The sequence below is a fragment of the Neovison vison genome, chromosome 10, assembly GCF_020171115.1.
Source record: "Neovison vison isolate M4711 chromosome 10, ASM_NN_V1, whole genome shotgun sequence".
Taxonomy (NCBI): Eukaryota; Metazoa; Chordata; class Mammalia; order Carnivora; family Mustelidae; genus Neogale; species Neogale vison.
In genome coordinates this window covers 39,608,538-39,626,726 of record NC_058100.1, presented here as the reverse complement: position 1 = coordinate 39,626,726, position 18,189 = coordinate 39,608,538, and the positions used below count along the sequence as shown (strand labels likewise).

General features: G+C 40.3%; 1 protein-coding gene across 10 annotated transcripts in view; it reads right to left on the bottom strand.

Moving 5' to 3' along the window:
- The window catches only part of SDCCAG8 (SHH signaling and ciliogenesis regulator SDCCAG8), a 228,725-nt gene that overhangs the window by 107,506 nt on the left and 103,030 nt on the right, over positions 1 to 18,189 (bottom strand). For all 10 annotated transcript variants that reach the window (XM_044267041.1, XM_044267044.1, XM_044267045.1 and 7 more), the window contains one exon: positions 9,923 to 10,065. In XM_044267041.1, coding sequence (XP_044122976.1) covers positions 9,923 to 10,065 — 143 coding nt within the window. The remainder of the gene's footprint in view (positions 1 to 9,922; positions 10,066 to 18,189) is intronic.

The following is an 18,189-nucleotide window of genomic DNA, read 5'->3' as shown; positions in this document are numbered from 1 at the left end:
GTTGTTTTCATTTTTAATTTACCTTAATACTGCAGATTGGAGCTTTCTTTTAGAAAAAGATTCTTACTTGGGGCTACTAAAGCCACAGCTCTAGGTTTTTGCTTTTTTTCCTCCTTCTATTTGCATTGAACTTGAAGTTCATTGTTGTTGAGTTGGGCAAGTGCTGTGGGCAATCCTTTCTCCGTTTCCTCTGGGCTTCTTCAGAAAACGAGTTGGCCGCTACCACCACCACGCTCCAGGCTGTGGGCCTGTGTGGCAGGGGAGAGAAGACATCCCCGGTGTCGATTTTCATTGCACACACATTTGGGCTTCACAGAACGGAGAGGAGCGAGCCAGGGAAAGTTAGGCAGAACCCACCCGTGGAGACACATTCTCTGGCAGCCTGCGACTCTAACCTCTCCTGCCCCGGGCCGCACCTGGACGAGGGTTCCTCGCCCATCAAACAGGTGGAGCCCAGGGCTCTCTGGCGGCCCAGCGCCCACCAAAACAAAATGAAACGCCTTTGCCTCCCTGGCTCTCCGACAGCCTGTTCTCTGGGGGGCCGGGTGGGGGGAGGAAAAGAGGACGCAATTTAAAACAGTACCAAGGCCATCTATTTCAAGACTTGAAGATGTTGGTTGCACATATATCCATTTAAAAGTATTTTTGACACGTTCTCTGCTTAATTTATTCATGAAAGGAGTACAAGGAAAAAAAAATAAGCTTAACTTTTAAATGGAAACTTGAGGCTAAAAATTCTTCAATAAAACTCAGGAGGGGGAAAAAAAAATAAAGTTCAAGGAATAGCAAGTTTCCATGTCAGGGCTACAGTCCCCTTTACAAATGAAGAGAGAGGCTGGAAGTGTGGGCTTCCGACCTAAGCCACTTGTCACCTGAAAATGAGAGCAGGTCATTCATAATTTGCCCCGAAGAAGAAAGAGCAGAGGCAAAGTTATGCAATGTTCACGGAGAATGTGCTAGACGTAGCCTGACGCCAGAGACCTGCTCCTGGCCTCTGAACTGAGATTCTGCAATCCAAAGGGTATTTCTGCTTAGCTTTGAAATACATTTTTGCGTTGATTTGTGAACAGGAGCTTCACAGCACAGGCTCTGGAGTCGGATGGACCTGGTTCAAAGTCTGCCTCTTCTGCTCGGCACCCTCCCTCCTTCCCGGCTGCCTGATTTCATGCCTCAGCTTCCCCGGAGCTTGCTGTAAGGACCGAGAAGGCAGGGTGTTTGACCTCCTCGTGTACAAGTTTAACTTCTTAAAATTTTATTTGCAAAACATGAGTTTGTAAAATGAAATAAAAAACAAATGACTACAATTTATTTTTTATTTTAAAAGATAAAGAAAAGGAAGGATGGGAGGAAGGAAAAGGAAGAAAGAAAGAAAGAAAAGGAAGGAAGGAAGGAGTGGGAAAGAAAGAAAACTCACTGATCATGCACTTGGTCGGATATTGTGCAATTTAAAAGTTTCCAAACACTCAATTTTTGCATTTGTCGCAAACTCATCATTTACAGCCCATCCCAGGCCACATTTCCTGTCGCACTGCTCCTGGGAACCAGGCGTGGCGCTTGGCCAGTGCCAGGGCTCATTTATGCATCCTTTCTACACCTCTCTTTTTAAGCGCTCTGAGAGTTCTCTAAAAACCACAAACCTGTGACAAACCCTGCCTCCTTGGCCTTGTAACGTGCTGACAATGGAGACTATCACTCACACACCGACATGAACAGAGATGTACTCTTCTTTCCCCTCTTTGCACTTTGTTCCTCGAAGGAAAAATCAAGGATTATATATTTTTAAAAAGACAACAGAAGGGGACACCTGTTGTTTGACGTCTCCAGGGCCCCGGACCCCTGTTCCCCTAGTGAGAGCTCTTCCCCTTGCTCAGTGTCCCTCCCCTCCCTCACTCCAGTGCTGCTGCTGAGGCTGCCAATGTGTGCATCCAAGGGTTGGCTGTGTGATCAGAAGTGGGGGGGGCCAGGAAGTCCCATTCTTACAGTCTGGGATCAAGGGCCTCTCCTTTACCTTCAGTTCGGATGGAAGGAGGGGACTCCATGGTGTGGGGGAACGTGAAGGAATGAGCCAACCTTGAGGCAGGAGTCCAGCCCTGGGATGGACAGCAAACTGGGGTGGCCCCGAGCCCCTGCTCCAGAGCCTGACTCCAGCTGCGGCTGGATTTTACATGGTCTGGTAACCGGAACTAATCAGTTCCTCCTTTCTGGGTTTCTGTTACCTCAACCCAAGTCCTGACTCCTCCTGGTAACCGGAGAGGTCAAACAACTCCAGTCAAGAAAGCATTTGCAGTCACTACTGCACGGAAGCTCGACGCTCTGTGATGCTCTGGGAAGACCGAGTTCATCACCTCTCCCCAACAAACGAGCCGCCCGAACAGGACAAGCCGCGGCCCCCTCCAGTCGGCACTTTCTCACTTTCAGAAAGACACCAACACTGCCTTGCAATTATTCTCTGTCCGCGTCACAGGACACACCTTCCCGTTTGGATCGGAAGAGCAGGGAGAGCAGGGGACCCCCCTTCCACGGGGCTCTCCGAGACTCCTGCTCTGAGGAATTCTCTGAAGCACCGAGCACTGAAATCAGGGTTCAGGGGAGAGAGGAAGCACCGTGGGAAAGGCGGCGCAGCCGAAGCCGAGCTCCAGCCTGCAAGCTGCAGGGCAGGTTGGCCTCCCTTCTGTCGCGCACTGAGCGCGTTCCGTTCACTGGGACGTAAGCAGGAGGCTGCCTGCACTAATGCCCCTCCAGGTCAGGCCTGAGAAAAAGATAAAGGAGTCGAAAGAATGTATGCTTCAGTACAGGTACAGCCGTAGGTCTGGAGAAGAAGGTTCGCTTCAGTAACCGGTCGACGACCATCACATGACCGCTCCGAAACGGGCTGTTTTAATCCATCGCGCCAGGAAGTGATCGACCCACACGGATGGAAGTGGTAGTCCTGGGAGAGGGACTAAAATCCCGTAGCTCTTTAAAAATGTTTGGACGTGTCAAAAACCAAATAGGCGAAGGAATTCCCACCTTCTTGGAAAGGCCTCGCTTTCCAAGGAAAAAGGAAGCCAAGAAGGCAAAGGAGAACGGCCGCTGTGTTACTGGTATGTCGAGGGACTAGCGCAACTGACCCCAAACCAGGATGAAGACACACTGACGTGTGCTTCTGTCGGTGTCCTAGGGGGCAGCTGTCACTTTTATTACAAATGTAGGCTCCTCGTTCCTCCAGTTGTGTTCGCGCGAACAACCGCATTAGTCATTTTCCTAGGAATTCACTCGACTTCCGGCGGGATGGTAACAGTAGAGGCGCGGAGGGCAAACCGCCGGGGCTGAAACCTGCTTCTGTAACATGGCAGCTGTGGCACCTCACGCGGATCCTTTCACTTCTCTGTACCTGGGTTCCCTCAGCTGTAAAACAGGGGAAGATGACTGCACCTTCTAGAGCTCTAGGCAGGGACTGGAAGGGCCCTAAATGAAAAGCACTGAGCTCAGGTCCTGGAACACAGAAGGGGCTGGGTAAGTGATGGCCAGGGCCCTTAGCCATGACCTCTGTCCTCATCTTTTTAAAGAGTTACTGCATGTAGCATAGTACCAGGCAGATCTTAAGATGGATATATTCTTAATCTCAAATACTGATGCTCTTAGATAGTTCAAAGACAGACTGTGTGTGTTTAATGTTCTTCATGTCTACAGACATGCCCTGCCAATGCCACGGTCTCCCCTATGGAGAATGTCCTTCGTTCCCCTTTACCTGCTTCCACATGCCCCTGAGATCAGTAAGAGGCTATCTGTTGCTCTGTCCCTATAATACTTTATCTGGAATCTCTCGTCTAGATCTTTTCTTTGATTTTACCAGCTCTTTGTGTATCTTTTTTTCTTCCCTACAGGTCTGTAAGTTTCCATCAGAGGGGCCACCTTTAATCATAGAGAATGCTAATTTGGAACTCTGGGTGTGTGTGTGTGTGTGTGTGTGTCTGCTCTGAGTGGGAGGGATTCAGAAGGAGACATGCTCCCCTGTGGCAATGGGGCCATTGTGTGTGTGGTTTTTAAGGGAGCATAGTTAAGTGACAGCATGGTATATTTTACCAACTTTACTTTAATTGTTAGAATGAGTATCATTTGATTCTCCTATACTTACATATGTATGGACATACAAAGTTAAAAAAGAGAAAAGCTATTTCTGTCTTATCTCCATCTTATACTTTTTATCCTGATATATTTGAAAAAATATATATGTATATATATTAATGTTTATTGTTACTATACATATATGTATAATAATGTGTATATGTATGAATATGTACTACGTAATAACATACATAATGTTGTATGTATGTTTACACGTGTATTATATGTATATGTATGTGTGTATAATAGCATACATTATTACTAATGTGTGTGTGTGTATAAATGTTTATTAATACTGGGCTCTGAGGGTGCCTGGGTGGCTCAGTCAGTTAAGTGTCCGGTCGTGATCCCAGAGTCTGGGATCAAGCCCTGTGCCAGGCTCCCTGCTCAGAGGGGAGCCTGCTCCTCCCTCTCCCTGTCCCCTGGTCATGCTCTCTCTGGCTATGTCTCTCTCTCTCTCAAATAAATAAATAAATAAATAAAACCTTTAAAAAAAATACTAGGCTTTGAAAGAACAGTCATAAACTTGCCATACATTGGCCATCCCTAAAATGACTTACTGAGCTCCAATTCTTTGCAAGGGGCTGGGTCAGATGCTCTGAGATACAGAACATTAATAAGACCCTCATCCCTCATTTGAAGAGTAGCGCATTCCAGAAGGGAAGAAAAGCAAGTACATAAAACCCTTCAGAGTAGTAACTTGTTTTTCTCATATCTTCATTGTCTCTGTTTTGAGGAGTTCACTCTGGATGGAGAACCTTCTGCTCTGAGTGGGAGGGATTCAGAAGGAGACATGCTCCCCTGTGGCAATGGGGCCATCCGGGAGGGCTACAGTGGTAAAATCAGGATTTCAGAGCGACCTGGAAAAAGGAGGTAATATTATCATAGGGCTAGAGAAGGTCAAAGGGGTATTCTAGTTATAGAGAATAACGAAGGGGAAAAAAGCCCCAAAGTGCAACTTGGCTTGTGACGGGAGCTCGTGACTACGACGATGAAACTAGAAGCCTGGGACCCTGTCCCGGAACGTTACCTGCGAGTGGTCTGGACCTTTTGTAATAGTGTGATGCCAGGGAAGGTTTCAGGAGCAGGTGACAGAGTCAAGACAGTGGTTAGGAATACTGAATTGGCAGTGCCAGGTGAAAAGGGCTGGAAGGGTCCATGACCCTGTGAGAGGTCAGCAGAGGCCAAGTTATGATGAAAGCAAATGGCACGTCTCCACGAAATCTCTCTGAAGTTCAAACTAAGAAAACATCTCTTTTTTAAAAAGATTTATTTATTTATTTTAGAGAGAGAAGGGTGGGGCAGGGGTAGAGGGAGAAGGGGAAAGAAACTCAAGGAGACTCCCCGTTGAGTGCAGAGTCCGACACGGGGCTCAATCTCAGGACCCTGAGATCATGACCTGAGCCAAAATCAAGAGTCAGATGCTCAACCAAGAGAGCCACCCAGAGGCCCCCTGAGAAAACATCTTAAACAAAGAATACTCCTGGCAAATTCAATGCCCAACATCATGAAATGGGCAATTCATCATGGGATGTCATCAGTCACCATTAGGATCATTGACGATCAGAGCTAGATGGAAACTTAGTAATCAGGTTGTAGCCTCATTTTATATGTAAACAAGCAGGTTCAAAGAATTAAGTAACGCGTCAAATGTTGCAAAGATGGCGAATGCCCAGAAGAAGACTCTAAAACTCAGCTCCCTCAACACCCAGATGCCTGGGGAGTCCCCTAAGAAAAGCATGTGGCTTTGCTCCAACCTGCCGTCGTCTTTCTTCGGCACGGACGACTCCTTGGCTGTGGCTCCCACTCTCCCACTCTTACGGCCACGGCCCTCTCATGCTTTCACCCACTTCTTTGGCTACACCTAGTTGCTTTATGTAAAAGCATCCAAAGAAGAGAGAGACTCAGGTCCTGACCTTTTTCCTCAAATTGGACCTACACTGCACATCTCCACCCGAGTCCCAAAATACAGTGTATTATTTCCCCCTTTTACTCCTTTCAAGTCCCCTACTGAAAATAATAATTCACCTAGTTATCATAGGCTAAAAACATTGGAGTCATCTTTAATTCTGGCCCCTCTCATTTGCTACCCGAAATTCCTCTTAAAGATGCTATTTCCCTTCCATTTTACCAACAAAGCCACGGCGCAGGACATCATTACTACCCCTTGGACGGGGACTTTTATTCTAATCAGGGGCCCTGTCGATCATCTCTTCCTTGGGTAATCTGTCTTCAATTACCCTTCATTTACCTTCTTTAAATACATATTTGGACCCCTTTAAAGTTCAAGCTCTCTTGACTTCTTACTTGAATTACACAGCCTCCTAACTGAGGGGTTAGTAAATTGCTAAGGGCCAGACAATAAATACTCGAAGGCTTTGAGGGCCATACTCAATTCCGCCATGATAGCCCCAATACATAATGCATAAAGGAGAATCATGGCCGTGTCCAATAAAACTTTATGTATGGGTATATAATTTTTATGTGTTATAAAACATTATTTTTCTTTTGTTTTTTTCCCCAGCTATTTAAAAAATACAAGAACCATTTTTAGCTCACAGACAGAAAGAGACAACGGGCCATATTTATAGGCTGCAGTTGCTGACTCTGCCCTAACTGGTCTTCCTGTTTCCTACATCAGCTCTCCCAGTTTACTCTCCACACTGCTGAGTCAAAATGCCGACCCAAAGACGTGATCATGTTGACAGCCTTGCTTAAAAATATTTCAGGAGTAACCCATGACTCTCAGAATGGCCAAGACTCCACAATATAGACAAGGCCCTTCCTCTAATCCCCATTTGCCTTTTCCAGGCTTATCCCCTGCCACACACCTAACCTGACTGTCGAGTTTGTGTCCCGTCCCATCTTTACGTCTCTGTATATATTGGTCCAGCCACCGGGGTACCCACCCCAGCTTCTTCCACTTTGAGAACTGCTATTCATGAGCTCATTACTCAAAATAGCTACCAAACATCCCTCCTCCAGAAAGCTTTCTCCATCATCTTCACCTCCAGTGTAGTGCGCGAATTCTCCTTATGTGGTCCTGTGGTAGCTGTATTTCTATTACTGCAGTTTTCTCACACTTGATTATAACTGCATATGTGCAGCTGGCTCGGTAGAGTGTGAGAAGCCTAAGGGTTAAAACTGAATCTGATTTTTTTCTCCCTGCCCAAGACTAAGCAATGCACCTGAAAGATAGTAGGTGTTCAATAAGTATCTGCTGACTGGGTGAACGTTACACTTACTGGTTGGGTCTTTCAATAAGTGTTGAATTTCTGTTTTCCATTTTTAAAAGTAATCCCTATGCCCACATGTGGGGCACAAACTCACAACCCAGATCAAGAATCACATGTTGTACCGACAGGTACAGCCAGGCACCCCTCTATTTTCCATTTTTAAATCTAATTAGACAGTAAAGGGAAATAACAGACACGTGATAGCTTATTTTTCTTTCAGATGGATCTACATATCAATAATCCGGTTTTTAAATTTTCTTCGCCCTGGGAGATCTGCATTCTTCATTGTTACTTGTAACATGGCTTTCATATTTGATTTTAAACTTTGTGCAGACTACGTCATTTGAAATGTTTACATTAACACTAAGCTACCTGTGTGGGATTTATTTATTTCGGCTGGTCTACGCGAGGAAAGAAAGACATAATGTTTCTCAGCCACACACTTGACTGTACTGAATCAATAAAGACTGTCGAGGAAAAGCAAACTCTAAAAAAACCCAAAAAAAGTCTATCAGAAATATTTAGCCCAACAGCCAAGCCACATTTTCAGTGCAAAAGAGAGCTACACGCAGTTCTCTGCATTTTTAATTGTCATCTTTAAATTTATGAATGTGGATTTTATAAAACATGAACACAGACTAAATGTGAAATGCTTACAAAAGAGTACTGCTCTTAGAAAATGGGTAATTAAGTTTTATTTTTCCCTAAAACTAGTTTTCAATTTTTATGGACTTGCTGTAAATAAAGCTCAACAGAAAAAGCTTTCTATGGAACCAAGCAAAACCGTTTTTCTCAAGAACAAAGGAATTAGTTACCACTAGTCCATTTTCAGCAGTTGCTGTACCTTAAATATGCTCTATTTGCAAGAAACTGGTCTTGTCAGACAGTACAAATTGATACTGCACAGGAAAATTCCCTGGAGGACTCTGACTTCAGAAATTAACTCTGAATAAGACAGAATAGCGAAGGGGACAAAACCAGCATTAATATTTATTTACTGAAGCTTAGCCACACTGAGACTTTGAAAGCTGTCCTATTTCTGTGGGTTAGTAGTACTTAGTACACAAATGCTTGTTTCCCAACAGAAGTCTGACAGGAGAAAAACTATTAACTATCATGATGAAGCTAAATTTCGAAACTTCTGGGATTAAACAATCCATAGGAACTGTTTTAACATTTTACGTTCTCAGTTCAACAAGACAATATGTCGAATGGGCATTAAAAGAACTGTTCTTATTCTACCGTATTAGGCAATTTCTTCTCATAAAAGTGTTTTATCTCTTGGGATTTTTCCAGATATCACATGTGTATAAAGGATTTCTTTTCTTTCTTGCTTGTTCCCTTTCTCGTCCTTTTCTCTTTTACTGTTTAAAAAGGGAAGTTGGCAAACCATTTGGAATATTATCATAACAAAATGTTTTTAACAAAGTTTGATTTTAACAGAACTGGAGGCATCTTAACACTAACCCAAAACTTTGGGAGGTTCACCAACCTCTAGGATATTTTTTTCTCGAAACGCAGGCTGTTCAAGTGGTGCTTTTCTCCATCTGTTATCCTACCGTGCTCAGAATTACATTGTCATATTTAATGTAAAAGGGATCAGTCCCCTTTCATAGTTTAAATTCAACATATTACTATGATTAGAAGACCAGCGTTTTTCTAATTTGTGAACCAAACTGAAGCTCATAAACTTCCATGTGTATTTAGACAAAGTTCTCCATAAAAACTGAAAAACTCTTCAGAACTGAACAAACCCAAACGCTTGCTGTGAAACATGAAAAACTGTACTAAAACCCGAAGTGAGAAGAAACCACTTCTCTGGTAATGTGAAATTTCTGCTACCTCTATCTGAATTTCCTCTGTGTATGTGCATTTGTGTGTAGGCGTGCGTGCGTGTGTGCGTGCCTTTTCCATACAGCGGATTATATAGGGCTGCTACCTAAAATGTCTCCTTGTCACCTAGGGCTGAGCCACACGTTCCCTAAAGTTGTATGACATTGATAATCACGTCGCAGTATCTTGTGACAGAAACCATGTAACTCGAAACCACAAGAGCACGGTTATAATAACGGTTTGAATGCGAACACTGTCAATCAAGCTCATCTCTCACTTCTATACCTCCTTAGGACTCAAGTTCTGTATTTTCTCTCCGTTCCGTCTCAGCCTGCACCCGAGGGTGTCTTTTACTTTGTCTCGTTCACCACTGACAGTATCTGATTCTTCTCCTAAATATATTCCTCAGATCTTTCACTTCGACATTTTTATTAGACACAGAATTAACAGGAGAGGTAGTGGCGGTGGTAGGAGAAATATGTCATGTTGCTCCTATTGGTAGAGAACCTCCTAAATATTTGAGCATTGTCGATGAAAGGTTTTGTAATATATCAGTAATTCCCTGCCACACTTATCATTCACATGTCTGGGTGTTTTGCTTACCACATCTCCACTTTTCTTAATATGCCTGAAAGCTGTGTGTGAATCGAATGACTAAGACTAACTCGAGCAACTGTTGGGAAGCCGGCGGCAGAAACCAGTGGGACGGAATGGGGGCTCTGGCGCGTGATGGGATTAGGGAGTACCTGGTGAGGTGCAGTTGGCGCTCGGATTCGCTCAGCAGCTCTGTCAGTTTCAAGCACTCCTCTCTGGCCCGGGCTGCCTTCTGCTGCTCCTGTTCCAAGTGCTGCCTGCTTTCACTCACTTCTGATCTCAATTTCTCTATTTCCTTAGGTGGAGGGGAGAGGGGGGGAAGCATCCGTATCAACTATATGCACTTGAGTTCAAAATTCTCTCATTTTTGTGTTTGCTATGAATTTTAATGTGATGAAAAATTATTAGAAAACTGAGGCTAGCTTCCATTTTATGACAAAGGGAATTAACACAGCCAAAAATGCACATTAGTGAGGTTTTTTTGGATCGGAAGATGAAGTCTAATTTCAGGAATGAAATGATTAAATGAGAGGAGTCAAAATGGATAGTCTGCACTTTCATTCTTAAGTCTCGGTCCCTTTAAACAATATGAACTTAAAAATGTCACTACTTTAAAAATATAACATTTTTGTTTGTGAGATTAGATCAGATCCATGCAGTGATTTACATCAAATAAGTGATTACTCTGAAAGGTATATTTATGGTTTCATTTGGATGTTTTGAAAGCCTAATTAAAGGGTAAAATAATACTTCTTTTCAAAAAATGTGAGGTGTAAAAGAAGGCATCATTATGATGCTCAATATCACTTGGGGAAAAAATATTTTAGGAAAAAATATGGCACAAGAACCTTTAAGCCTTTAGAGCACATGAGATTTCTGAGATAAAATCATATTACACTAAAATGGTACTAAAAAAGATAACAAAAGCACTCTAAGACTAATAAATATGAACATCTAAAATAAATGAAAATTTAAGATAGTTTATTATTTGGTCTCAGGATGAAATTATCCTTATCTTACTGAAACTCAAATATTTCAAAGCAAAAATACCTTATATAGAATGCAGGCTTTAAATAATTTATACACTAAAGCAGAAATTCTTATCATGGAACATCTACAATTTAAAAAAAAATAAAAGAAATATTCAGAGTGCTTAAACCAGAGAATCAAATAAAAGGGAGTAAAAGGTAGAAACATTTTCACATTCAGCAGAAAGCAGGAAGCAATTTTAATTCACAAAAATGCAATCTCCTTTTGGAAAACAAAGTCATATCTAAGTAAAGTGTTTTAAACTTAGTATTTAAGTACATTTCAAATTTCCTCACATCATTACACAATATGCTGAGCACTTTCCAACTGCATTTAATACATTAGGCAAGATAAAATAATGATTTGGGGTTTTGTGACATTTACTACACCATAAATATTCAGTTTATCCCCATCAAAACTGTATATTACCCATAATTTAATAAAACAACTTATAACGAGTTCTCAAATATTTTTAGTTTCAAAACCCTACACAATAACGAGTCTATCACTTCCACTCAGAGTAGATTTCCTATATATTTCAGATCAGAATACTAACTGCCACTGATTTGTTTCTGTAAAATATTTCAAACTGATAAAGTTATACCAATTTATTTCTAATCCCATAATTTAATATAATTCAAGATATGAAAAAACATCAGTCAATTAATTTTTATTCACCTTACATGCAATTAACAAAAGCAAATGTGTATAGAATTGGAAATAATGTTGACTTTAAACTTCAAAAATTCACTCACTAATTTTGTACACAACGCTATATGCAAGAAACCACCCTGGGTATTATGGTGAGCTCAGAGGGCTTCTATCCCTATACTCAGGAGTTAACAATTCAGGTGGGTAAATGAGATGTACACACACACACACAAAACTATCAAAATACAAAGCACATAAGAAACAAGTGAGTGGTAAAGAAAATCTGTGCTTCAGTAGGTCAGATTAGGGATATATTAGCATGGTCAGGAAAAGTGGGCAGAAGGTAAGGGCACATTAACTCATCGAATGACAGATGAGACCGTATCATGAAAGGTCTTGACTTACTTCCAGATTAATAAAGCTGTATTTTTCTTATAGATAATGGAGAGATATTAATGGCTTAAACAATTCAATATGAGAGAAGTTCCTCTTTGAAACAACTGAAGCCTTGTTTATGAGTAATTTAAGATGGCAGAGGTGGGCGGAAGGGAGACCACGGAGAGAGTTGCAATATTCTGGACGTGAGAATAGAGACACTTCAAATGAACGTAAAGTTGGTGAATACACGGAAATAAAAGGAGAGGTATCAGGAGATATCAGAGGCGATTCCAGAGTTCTGAATTTAGAAGATACCAAAAAATAACAGAAAATGTATAAAATCCCAAAGTTTCTTAAAGAGCAAAGATGTGACAGTTTTTATAAGCACTGTGTGGTAATTGCCTTTGGAGTACAAATCAGCTGCTTTCTTGTTCTCCTATAACAAAAAGTCAGAAGCTGCACTGAAAGCCAATCAAACACAGAAAGAAAACCACGGGCCCCCACTTATTATCATGAGCACTGGATGTTACATGTAAGTGATGAATCACTAAATTCTACACCTGAAACCAATTTTACCATATATGTTAACTAATTAGAATTTAAATAAAAACTTGAAAAAACAAAACAAAACAAAACACACATGGGCCCCAAAGTCAACATAAATCAGGGCTTCCGACACAGCTCTGGCACTTTCCAGTCCTGTGACCTTGGATAAGTCACTCGACTGTTAATCACATTCTGCAGTTTAACACGGGAGTAATGGCGGTAGCAAGCTCCCAAAGCTATCGGGAAGATTAAATGAGATGCTGAGTACTTATCAGAGTGTCCAGCCCATAGGAAGAGATGAATAAAACACAGCTAGTATTATTATTGCTGCTTGTTTTCTCTATTGATCTTTCAAGGAGAGGAAGGTGGGGTAAGTAGAAAAATGGACTGGCCAAAGGATATATGGCTATCACCAGAGTTCTTGACTTAATTCAATAAAATTTCCCCCAGAATTCAGAGGAAAACTGAATAAAACTTTATTACAGTTGCAAAATGCAAAAAGCATTTTTCTTAGGAAGATGGAAAATTACTGCCTGCTTCTGATTGTCTGTGCCAGAAAAAGAGCTTATTGGTGCAGATCATCAAAATCAACAAATAGTCTAACCAGCTGGACCAGGGCTCAACACTTACTCCCTGAGTCAGGAAAATCTGCCATGGCACCAACTCCAACAGTCAGAGGAGGGATCTCTTGCCAGAAATGCCATGCTCCCCCTGGCAGGATAACCCTTTGCCTCACCCAACTAGGTCAACACTGCTTGCCTGGCTGTATATAGTGGTTCTGGGATAAAGGACCAACAGTCAGAGGCCAGTGGTACAGGACTCCCAAAGTACTCCAGTAACCTGCAATGTCTACAGTGCAGTTTGGTGCACCCATCTTCTGGCTACCTAGGCAAACACAAGTCCAGAGGGCATTACACTTTACCAAAAGATATATTTCCAGTCCTGAATGTAACCACAAGAACTAAAAGTAGAATCTGTTAAAAGTGGCTTTCTCAGGAGAATTGTACCAAGGATCAGATATGGAGAAAGGCAGACTTTTTACTGTTTATAGTCTTCTATACCACAGGAAGTTTTTTTTTTTTCTTCTTAATCATGGACATATGTAACTTTATTTTTATTATTCATTAGTTTTTCGTATCAGGGTAATTCACCTAATTTAAGTGAAATAGTATTCAACGGCTCATAACAAAGAAGGGCAGTGCCCATGCTCTACCCTGTACCATCTCCAAGCCTGATCCTCAATGGCCCACCCTGCCTTCTTTTCTGATATTTATCTTCATATTTTATATGACATACTTATAACGCTATTTCTTGATTTTGCAATATTAAACATTATCTACTGACTTCCTACAGTAAAAAAGTAACAATTTAGGTCACTCAACAGACTTATCTCATACTCCCATTGAACAATTCTGGTAAATCATTAGTCACTAGTTCATTTATATTATAATGATTATAGAAATATTGTTCACTCCTGAGATAAATATTATTTTGATTCAATTTTTATGCAAGATTTTATTATTTCTGGAATTAACTGCCTACTTTTGAATAACTTATTATTTTTTTTTTAGGTACCTGACATTTCTTCCCCAATGTTCAAACAGATCTGTCAAATACCCATCAATATTTTATTTTCAAATAATAAAGCACATCAGAAAAATAATCCGTTCCTTTAAAATTTTCCCTCTAAATATATTCTTCTTGGTGCCTATGTCTGGCCTCATTGATCTCTGTCTTGGGTTAAGCCTTAGTCATGATCCTATTAGAGTTTCCTGTTTTCTGGCTGGTAAGTCATCCCGTTTTTCAGTTTACTTCCTTTTTTAGTTAAAGTACATTCTCCAGGTAACTTTCATAAGAAAGAATATGTGTATAATACATTTTTAAAGTATCTGCATGCCTGAAAATGTCATTTTTCTATGTATCCACTTGATAGTTTGGCTAGGTATAAAAAAAAATCTATGTTGAAATTAATTTTTACTCAGAATTTTTTTTGAGGTTAGTTTTATTTTTTATGTTTTAAATTTTATTTTGTTTTTCCAGTGTTCCAAGATTCATTGTTTATGCACCACATCCAGAGCTCCATGCAATATGTGCCCTCCTTAAACCCACCACCAGGCTCATCATCCCCTAAGGCCCTCAGTTTGTTTCTCAGAGTTCACAATCTTGTGCTTCATCTCCCTGTCCGATTTCCCTCAATTCACTTTTCCTTTCCTTCTCCTAATGTCCTCCACGTTATTCCTTATGTTCCATAAGTAAGTGAAATCATATGATAATTAAGTTTCTCTGCTTGGCTTATTCCACTCAGCATAATCTCCTCCAGTCTCATCCATGTTGATATAAAAGTTGGGTATTCATCGTTTCTGATGGCTTGGTGATATGCCATTGCATACAAGGACCACATCTTCTTTATCCATTTGTCTATTGAAGGGCATCTTGGCTCTTTCCACAGTTTAGCAATTGTGGCCATTGCTGCTATGAACATTGGGGTACATATGACCCTTCTTTTCACTACATCTGTATCTTTGGGGTAAATACCCAGTAGTGTAATTCAGGGTCATAGGGTAGCTCTATTTTTAATTTCTTCAGGAATCTGCACAATGTTTTCCAAAGTGGCTGCACTAACTTACATTGCCACCAACAGTGTAAGAGGGTTCCCCTTCCTCCACATCCTCTCCAACACTTGTTGTTTTCTGTCTTGTTAATTTTGGCCATTCTAACTCGTGTAAGGTGGTATCTCAGTGTGGTTTTGATTTGATTCTCCCTGATGGCTAATGATGATGAACATTTCCTCATGTGTCTGTTAGCCACTTGTATGTGTTCTTTGGAGAAGTGTCTATTCTTGTCTTCTGTCATTCCATCCACTGGGGATGGAATGCACTATCTCTTCCTAATGACTTTGGACTTGGCCATGTGATTTCACTTGGCCAATAGAATTTTGTGACTATAATTTAAGCGTAAGTCATAAATATGTTTATGTGGTTTGGCTTTGCTTTTGTATTCTGGTGATTCTCCATTAGAAAAGAATGCCCTGGACAGCTGCTGCCCCTTTTGCCTGGACTGAAGAATAAATACCTGTGGAGCAGAACCAAACCCAAATCACGTTTTTGATGTGATTGTCTGTTTTTTGAGTGCTGAGTTTGAGGAGTTCTTCATAGATGTTGGATATCAGCTTTTTTTTCTGTAGTGTCTTTTGTGAATATCTTCTCCCATTCCGTGGGTTGCCTCTTTGTTATGCTGACTGTTTCCTTTGCCGTGCAGAAGCTTTTGATCTTGATGAAGTCCCAAAAGTTCACTGTCGCTTTTGTTTCCTGTGCCTTTGGAGACATGTCTTGAAAGAAGTTACTGTGGCTGATGTCAAAGAGGTCACTGCCCATGTTCTCATCCAGGACCTTGACAGACTCCTGCCTCATGTTGAGGTCTTTTATCCATTTCTACTCAGGATTTTTAAGGGGCTACTCCACTGTCTTAAAGATTCTAATATTGCAATTAATAAGTGCTATGCTATTCTGATTCCTAGTACTTGGTCTCTGATTTGGTTTTTTGTTTCTGAAAGCTTTAATAATCATTTCTACTTTCCCCTGGCATTTTGAAATTTTACAATGGTGGACCTTAGAATAGGCCTTTTTTCATGCTTTGTGCATGAAAGGTTTTCAGTGGGCCCTTTTCAATCTGGACACTTATTTTCTTCACTTTGGGGAATTTTTCTTGTATTATTATTTTAAAATATTTTGATGTCATACATTTTAATATTTCCTCTTCTTGGAACTCCTGGACGTTGGTTTTTGTCTCCATTGGATTTATCATCTAACTTTTGTCTATTTTCTATTTCACTATCTTTTGATTCTAACTTCTAGAAGATTCTCTTGACGTCATCTTTCAAAGCCTCCACTGAATTTAAGAAAAGATTTCTGCCACAATTTTCATTCCCAGGAAATATTTCTTGTTTTCACTGTTTTATATAGCATGCTATTTTTATCTAATGGATATATTTTATTTATTAGAATATTATAGTATTTTAAGTGTTTTCCTCTACTCTATTACATATTGCCTCAATTTCCTTTTTTCTGCTTGTCTATTTTTAGACAATCCCTTATATTAGAGGCTTTCTTCAAATGCATGGTGATACTTGGCTATCATTTCACATTTTGAATGAAGTAGTGAACAAAGAATGGTTTTGGGGTATTGTGATACTTTACATTATTGTTCAGAAAATTTTCACTCCTATCTCCCTTCCACTGGGGATGGAATGCACTATCTCTTCCTAATGACTTTGGACTTGGCCATGTGATTTCACTTGGCCAATAGAATTTTGTGACTATAATTTAAGCGTAAGTCATAAATATGTTTATGTGGTTTGGCTTTGCTTTTGTATTCTGGTGATTCTCCATTAGAAAAGAATGCCCTGGACAGCTGCTGCCCATTTTGCCTGGACTGAAGAATAAATACCTGTGGAGCAGAACCAAACCCAAATCACAGTCCAGACAACCTACAAACTATAACCCAAAGCAGAGCTACCTAGTCAAACGAAGCCTAGATCAGCCAAATCTCAGTTGATCTGAAGATTAATAAAATGAGCACAAATGATTGCTATCATAAGCCATGAGTGTGTTCAGTAGAAAATGATTGATAAGTCACTCTAAAGAAATGTGGTATGTGACAATTGTCTATTTTGTTAGACTTTTATTTGATCTTTAAAACAACTGCATGAAGCACATAGGGCAGGTGTTCGTTTGTACAAGAAATTGAGGGTCAAAGACACTGAATGATTGTCCAAAGAAGTAAATCCATGCCTTGACCCAGATCTTCTGATATTACTGCCTCCACACCATACCATAAGTTAAACATTGGCTTTCAATATTTTTGTTTTCTTATCTTTTCAAACAAAACCATGGTAAGAAATCCATTTTACATCACAATTCAGAAACATGCATGTTCTTGTGCACACACATTTGAATGTAACTAGGATTTCATAAAATATTATTAATCCTTACTTTGTGTGAAGTGCTCAGATATGTCCTATTGCTTCTTGTTCTATACACTTCTTTAAAAAAAAAAACTTCTGATTGCAACCTATAATATTATTTTCACTGTCTTGCAATTTGAAAAGCATTGTGTATTTATGATAAATAAGAAACACTTTTTACATAAATTAAGTAGAATCAAATAAAGAGTTTCATTAAGTGGCGCCTGGGTGGCTCAGTGGGTTAAAGCCTCTGCCTTTGGCTCAGGTCATGATCCTAGAGTCTTGGGATCGAGCCCCACATTGGGCTCTCTGCTCAGCAGGGAGCCTGCTTCCCTTCCTCTCCCTCTGTCTGACTCACTGCCTACTTGTGATTTCTGTCTATCAAATAAATAAAATCTTTAAAAAAAGTTTCATTAAGAGAAACTCACACATTTCTCTTGATTTCTTAAGAAAAAATATCCAAAGAAATGAACATAAAACCCAAAAATTATGTCATCATAATCCTAGAGGATAACTACCTGGAAAATAAAGTAGCATACATGAGTGATTTTATTCCAATGGTTGTGATTTATCCCCACTACTAAATATTATGTGACTTAAAAATAATTTAATAATTCTTAATATAGGATAACCTAGTTGTATATATGAGGCAGAGAATGGGGAGAAAAGAGAAAAAAAAAATGAGAACAGTAAGCAGACAGGAACCCAAAATTCTTGCAAAGTAAGAAAGAACTTGTAGTTTTGAAGCTGACAAAACTTGACAGTGTGAATTTATCACTCAGAAACCAATGGATGAATTCATACAATATATTTAGAAAATAGAGTAGTATCAGATACTGACAAATGAAACAC